Source organism: Osmerus mordax, chromosome 22 (assembly GCF_038355195.1).
Source record: "Osmerus mordax isolate fOsmMor3 chromosome 22, fOsmMor3.pri, whole genome shotgun sequence".
NCBI lineage: Eukaryota > Metazoa > Chordata > Actinopteri > Osmeriformes > Osmeridae > Osmerus > Osmerus mordax.
The window spans coordinates 5,215,456-5,223,068 of NC_090071.1; the positions used below are offsets into that span (position 1 = coordinate 5,215,456).

A 7,613-nucleotide genomic window follows, 5' to 3' on the forward strand; every position below is an offset into this window, starting at 1 on the left:
TGGACATCAGGATTTGGGAATCTCTGCCTAGTGATGAAGAAGTAGGAAATCCCAATTTCTTCCACACTAGGGCTAGGCTTTAGTTCTGCAGGCTAACCGAAGAAGCATGGCAGAGTGAGGTTCAAGGGTATTATTAGAGTCTTATTATGACTGTGAACAGGCCCTCTCAGTCACAGTGATGGATTCACTCCCTCCCTCCACATACAACACATCATAAAGATCGATCCAGGCACAGACACGAACATCCATCATGTTCATCACTGGAACAGACGGCTAAAGTGGAGATATTAACAGAAGGAGTGAGAGGGGAAGAAGAGGAGGGGTGAAAGGAGGAGGCTGAGGAGAGATAGGAGGTGGTGGGGGGTGTAGAAAAGGAGGAAGACCCCGTTTTGAATTTGAGGAATTACTTTTGGTTGATGTCCAATGGCAGGCAACAGCATGTGTGTTTTTTTGGTCTGTCTTTGTTATACTAATCATGTCCCAAATTGAATATAGGCCTAACAGATCCTCTAATAAAATGTCTTAAATTTGTCTTGTCTAATAATAATGTTATATTTTTTCACTCTAGTCAGCGGTCCACTAGCATCTGCAGGACCCCACACACAGCATGTGGTTTGTGTGCAGGCTCAGTAAGTACTACACACACACACACAAATGCACAAATTCACACCAAACTCACACAAAAACAAACAAACACACAAATGCCAGCTGGGGTGGGAGGTTCTGATCAACATGACACTGAGTTGTCAGGAAGACGGGGAGAGAGCAAAGGCATGAAAAAAAAGCGTTGTTCTGAAATGAATTATTGATTGGGTGTGGAGGTGGGTGGCATGTAGCGTTATGTTTTCTTCTCTGCTAATGAAAGCCGTTCAGTGTTCCTAACAGCAATCTGCGCAGGCCACCCCAGGGGTTAGGGTTAGGAGAAGAGAACGGACGCAGGTATCTCAATATTGGTATTTTGGCTGGCAACACATCTTTGTCATATTGACTGACAGTGATAACTTCATTCACATAATACAAGGCCTTAGTCTTGCATTCTGACTACTCACATTGAACCCCAATTTTGGTATATTCTGATATTTTGCACCAGATGAAAAACAAATACTCCTGATATTTGTATAAAATCACATCCAAGCTGGTTATGACACGTGAGGACACTTGTTGCTTCCAAATTTTGTTTGACGGAAATGTCCTTTGATCATTCTAGCTGTGGTGCCATTTGACTGCTCGTGATGTCAGGACTAGACACAGCCCAGACTGGGAAGAGCACAATCTGAGGTCTGATACATCGCCAGTGTGCTGGACCCACAGTGTGTACGAATGTAATTCTCTCAGTCTCTGCTCTTTAAACATGTTTAATAAGAAGGTTGATCAGACATTAAAGTTATCAATACTCTTTAAGTCACACCTTTGAGGGAGTTTTAAAGACTGATTTATCATTGAAATAACTGTTTTAATTCAAATATGGTTTTAACAATGTCAGAGACTTGCCATGTGTGTTCTTAGAGGCAAGAAGAGAACCAGCGATAAATTGGTGGCTTATCTTACCCCATTTACTGGGTAGGTCCTCCAGTCCAGCTCCCCTAGGACTGCCGTGGTGTCCAACAGAACAACTGCAGAGAGAGAGTGGGGGGGATGAATAGATAGAAGGAAAGGGGGTGTATGGCAAGAGGTTGGCAAGAGATAGGACATGGGAAAGAACAAAGGGCAGAAAAAGAAAGAGAGACGGAGGGAGGGAGGGAGGGAGGGAGGGAGGGAGGGAGGGAGGGAGGGAGGGAGGGAGGGAGGGAGGGAGGGAGGGAGGGAGGGAGGGAGGGAGGGAGGGAGGGAGGGAGGGAGGGAGGGGAGCGTGGGAGGGAGCGTGGGAGGGAGGGAACCGAGAGCCAAAGAGAGAGGCGAAGGGGAGGGAGAGGGGGAGGTAAGGTAAGGTATTAAGAAAGGCAGACGGAGAGAAGAAGGGCAAAGGAAAGACAGCAAACAATAGTTATCAACTTGTCAACACAGACGAGACAGTTCAAGGACACTTGTGTACATTTACCAGTGAATTAGGTCTGTTATAAGAACATCCAAACATCTAACCGTGAAAGAGAGACAAGCACTAGACCTAGACTTAATCTCAGTAACAAACCTTGATCAGGAGTGACAAGTATATTACTGTAATTAACAGGAATGGAATGTCACATTAAAACACCAGACAACCAAACACAAATCCTATATTATTCATATGTTACTTAAGATGTATGCACATTTTACAAAAGTACTCCTGGAATTGTCTCTCTCTTATTAATATTAATCTTTTTTACAAAGTATCACCATTCTTATGGGAATGTCCACCATCACCTGAGTGGCTTATGCCTTTGAAGGTAGATTTGATGCATGCGTTTGCAAGTTGTGTGTGTGTGTGTGTGTGTGTGTGTGTGTGTGTGTGTGTGTGTGTGTGTGTGTGTGTGTGTGAGTGTGTGTGTGTGTGAGTGTGTGTGTGTGTGTGTGTGTGTGTGTGTGTGTGTGTGTGTGTGTGTGTGTGTGTGTGTGTAACAGAAGTCCCCTCAAGTAAAGTAAAACAGGGTGGTTTAGGGGTTGGAATTAGTGTTAAGGTAAAAAATGCATCAAGTGTTTGGGGTTACGGTTAGGGTAAAAAAGATTTTGAATGGGATTGAATTGTGACTCCCCACAAGAATGGCAATGCAAACGTGTGTGGACATGTGCATAAATATGTTTTTCCAGCTCTGGCCCTCTGTACCCCAGTCACAGTCTGTACATGAAGAGAACCATTATCAGACCCTTGGTAAGCCCCCTAAACCAGTTTGGTATGATGAATGTGCAATTTCCTTTGTCTCCACAGAGCCAGTTAATTGCAGTCTCTATCAATAAAGCATGTCCCTCTCCTGCAGTCCACATAAAACATGAGAGACCTGCAACTTCACAGAGGACACCACTTTCCACCACAATAGGCTCCAGTGAGCCTGTACGGTCTTGCCTAATGGTTCAAGTATAAAGATACTCTCCGAGGCTCGAAGAGCAGTTTCAATGTTTACTCTGGCTATAGTTTCACCAGCAATGTAGGTTGGAATTATAATGGAGTTCCACTGCATGCAAAAGAGAGATATATATATATATATATATATATATATATATAGAGAGAGAGAGAGAGAGAGAGAGAGAGAGAGAGAGAGAGAACATGATGTGTGTAAAGGAGAAACAGTACTATGCTACATAATCACAGGGTGTAGATAACTTGGTCTCAGTGCTCATCCAGACACAATTCAATTCAACTACCATGGGAGTCAGGAAATAATGGACTACCCTAACCCACACACTGTAACAGATAAACACATTTTACACACATTTCCAGTCAGTCACACATAAACACAAACACACACAAGCAAATACACACACACAAAGAGCAAGACAGAAAACTGAAATGGAGACAAGCACTTGATGGGCTAAATCTTATTATCACTGTCTAGACCCCCACTTTGTCTGGGAGTGTGTAATGGAGGACTATCTTCTAACCATGCCACTTTTCCTATGTTGAAAGGGAAATTCCGATGTGTCAGAAAATACAGTCAAAAGAACGTTGAGTGTTAATTCTTCAAGAAAAGGCCTTGCCTTGCAAAAACATGTACGCTACAGAGTCAAACGCCTCTCTGAATGAGTATGTAGAAAGTGTAGGAGAAAGAGGCTCTGGCCCTCATCGATTATGTTGATCACTGACAAACACTGGGGAATTTCTTCAGCCCAAGACCCCATTGCCACTGTTTCTTGACAAATCCTAAGGCCCGTCACATTCTAAACCAACCAGGCAAATAAGATTGTGGGAAAAGAGAGACATCAGCACAGAGGCATCAGAGGTGGCAGCTCTCGTCTCTGTCTGCCTGTGAAGTCTCTGCGCGGTTGCCTTAAATAGGCCAAAGTGATTGGCTGGGAAGGCATAGAGGAGAGAAACAGCCTCCCAGATGCCTGGCCTGTCTGTAATGTCTGCAAATCCACCCTGGCGTCTCCCCTATCACAGAGGTTCTGTTTGAAGCTCCTTTCCAGTGATTCTAAGAGGGTTTGAGCACCTGTTCTGTTGGCTGGGGGACACAGTGTATAGATGAAAATAACCAGTAGTATATATATATATAACTGTAATGTATAAGGTGCTGATCTTTCGGTTACTATAATTTAATCCTGTATTGTAAAGACAGTCTGAATTTGTAAAAATAAGAATCTCTCTCTTTCTCTCTCTCTTTCTAAACTAATATGAATAAACTGTAAGGGTTCCCAGAAAAGAGCAGAGGCTACACATGCCTGATGAGTCCAATGAGTCATACACTTTGTGCTTCCAGAGCAGCGTTCAGAACAGAGTGGACTGTGTGAGGACTCAGGTGTGAGACAGAAGCTATGCACACAAGACTTAATGAGAGCAGCTTAAAACAGGACCAGAGAAAAATGTCAAGACCAGACTAGAAAAGCTGATTCAACAGTTAATTGCTCATACTCAAGGGTTCTGCCATTTGTCCCGTAACAATATCCACACAGTATTGAAGGGCAAGGGCACAATGAAGAAGTACAGAGTCAAAGAGACATTAAAGGAATTCAAGTGCAGGTTGGTGTTAAATAAATAATGTCCACCATAGCGGCCACAGGAACTTGTCTGTGACCCGGATGGTTAATAAGAGAGTTTATGGAGGAAGGGCTCATCGGAGGCAGTAAAACCGGCACCAAGGTACCGGTCTCCTGAGAATATTTGAAGTCTTAATTGATTTTAATCCTCTGCTAAATTACTTGGTAATGGTTGGGGCCCAAATGTGGCACAATCTAGACAAGAAAAAGGAGAGAGTACATGGAAATGTTCGACACACTCTAATAGAGTTGGAATCTGGCTCTGTCCCAGACTTCCAGGCATCTTCAGGCAGACCAGCAAGTGTGGGAGTTTTAGTGAAGGAGCCAATCTGGTCACATTCAGCAGTGCTCATGACTGCTTACTGGCACCACTTTAATTCAAAGAAGATGAGTAAGACTTTCATCTGAAGCCACCTCATCTGAAGTCTAGGGAAAAGAGCTCATGAGTATGTCCCTGATAGTGGCAAAACAAGACTGTAGTGTACACTTGGAAGTCATAATGTTGTGTGAAAGAATGTGTGTGTGTCTGTGTGTGAGTGTGTGTGAGAGAGAGAGAGAGAGAGAGAGAGAGAGAGAGAGAGAGAGAGAGAGAGAGAGAGAGAGAGAGAGAGAGAGAGAGAGAGAGAGAGACTCAGTAAAGAGGCAAATTGAGCTACTATATTCACACAACTTATAAATACACAATACGTGTACAAAACTCCCAGATGCACTGTGTAACTAAAACACTGAACATGATGTGAAAGGACATTGGTACACAATGTGTTCAAGAAAATAAAATAATACAACAGATATAGATACTACTGAATCGGACAAAACAACAGTAATCCTCCATGAGCTACTCTTCATGAGTCACTTTCACAATTCAACTATTGTAACCTTTATATAATACGAGTATTTTGGGACGCGACAATATCATGTTTTAACGCAAATTGCATCAAAAAGCCTTGTTTTTCAACTTGTCTGTGCTTCAAGAGAACATGTTAAAGGCTACCATTAAGCTTCACTGGCTATATAGGCTACTGTAATTGTATTTGCTGAGAAAGACATGGAAACTATTTGTTTTTGTTATTTCATTACTCACCCTGGTTTGTGTGACTGGGGTCCGACAGAATACTTCTGAGCAAAAGAAAAAACAGGCAATGTTTTCCACTGGAATACATCTCTTAATCACTGTAAATACCCAGACAACTATCGTCTGTCAAGTGAATCAAATTCCACCGAATGATTCCGCCGGGATCAAGGATGTAATATTTTCCTAGTTCCAAGGCGCAAACAAACCGCTCGAGCTCAATCAGCCGCCCTGTTTCCCGCCACGCGCACAAGAAGAGAGACTTTGAGGATGCCAAGCCATTGCGCGCAACTACGACTTTACGCAATAGCCAAACTGTAAAAAGTATTACTCATCGATTTGACATTACTTGATCAACAAACGCTGTTTTACAGCTCGTAGACCCTACAGGGATTTATCTTGGAGAATACCCCACTGCTCTCCTTGACGCATATTCCCGTTTTCAATCTACGAAGCGTTTCCTTTATGAATTCAAGATTTATTTTGAAATGGACAGTTATTTCTGAAGTGACTTGTCTCAGAAATAACGAAAAAAAGTTACTAATTTACAGATTGACCGCATCTCACAATGTACACATGTGGTCCGATGCTGAAATTGTGCCGTAAGCGGAGTCGAGGATGAGCAGTGCACAAGTGAAAGCTCTTGCGTTGCTAGATGGATATCCTGTTTAGTACTGCACGGTGCGCCACTGGAAACCTAGACAGTAGACCAGTAGCAGACAGGATAACCAAGGACGGATGGGCCGTCCTATATGTATCAATTCTTCTCTTTAATCACATGTTTTATCATGACTGCCATCTTTTTCTTCAAAGACGCTGTTAAATCTTAAATCAAAGAGGTCATATCAGAACTGAAGGTAACACAAAACATTCAATAAGTAAATGTAATGTACTACTACTAGATAGATCACCCGGACTTCTTCAGCGGGAAATCCATTAATTTAAAGACCTTGTAGTTTAAAAACAGATGTCTCCAGAGGTCATTTTCTAACATTACCCATGCCATATCCGCTGTTTGCACCATATTGATTGGTTGGGGCAGCTATGGGAAGTAAAACAACAGTAGGCTGTCTCTTTCATTCTATGCATTGGATTAAGCTGTCTACGGAAAGGGATGAGTCTAGAGCGCCTAGTCTTTACAACCACGTGGGAAGTCTTGTAATCAGATACAGGTGCAGGATGAATGGATTACATTTAGAATAGCCCATGGATGCTATATATTTTTTAATTGTACAATGATAGAGGAAAATGTTTGGACTTTGGCAGATGAGTCTCCATATATTAGGCCATTGTGGGCTAGGTATTGCATACACTTACGACGCCTACAGTAGGCTACATGATAATCTACGTCCATACTGTACCACAAGTTTTGTCCAAAAATTGATGTGCCCGTGCATGCGGATTGCGTAATGGTGGAAATAGAACATATGGCAAAACGTCTGTGTGATGATTAGAAATGTGCTTATTTTGTATTTTGCTGAGAACAGATGCGGTGGATCCGTAATGAGGCTTGTTTTGTGCGCTACATTGGCTCGTATACGAATCGTGGCATTCCTAGGATTCAACGAGGAGACATAACTTCATGTCCCTTGAAGAATGAGACACACCATTAGGCCCACAGACAGTGCGACTGCAAAGTTTTAGTAGTTGGGTTTAACCTTTGTGTAGAGACCCCCATGTAGGCTTTTGATTTGTGTCTTTCATATAGATGATGAAAAGTAACATACACATTTATCAGAAGAATAAAACCGTTGTACATTTTGTAAACTTAGTAGAGCTAAATAGTCAGAAAATTTAAACATATTTTCGGTTTTGATGACAGCACGACAGGTGCCAGGTACACAGTGTACACAGTACGTATTGTTTTTACATGCAGGTAAGCTTTTCCAAACCCATTAGTCAGGGAGAATTGAGACTTTGATGACTACGAACGTGTTGA

General features: G+C 42.4%; 1 protein-coding gene across 2 annotated transcripts in view; it reads right to left on the reverse strand.

The window, feature by feature from the left end:
* epha6 (eph receptor A6) overlaps window positions 1-5,765 on the reverse strand; it is a 32,895-nt gene extending 27,130 nt beyond the window's left edge. For both annotated transcript variants that reach the window (XM_067260768.1, XM_067260769.1), the window contains exons 1-2: window positions 5,687-5,765; window positions 1,549-1,613 (exon numbers count right to left, since the gene is read on the reverse strand). In XM_067260768.1, the coding sequence (XP_067116869.1) occupies window positions 1,549-1,613; window positions 5,687-5,765 (144 nt within the window). The remainder of the gene's footprint in view (window positions 1-1,548; window positions 1,614-5,686) is intronic.
* Window positions 5,766-7,613: the final 1,848 nt, after the last annotated feature.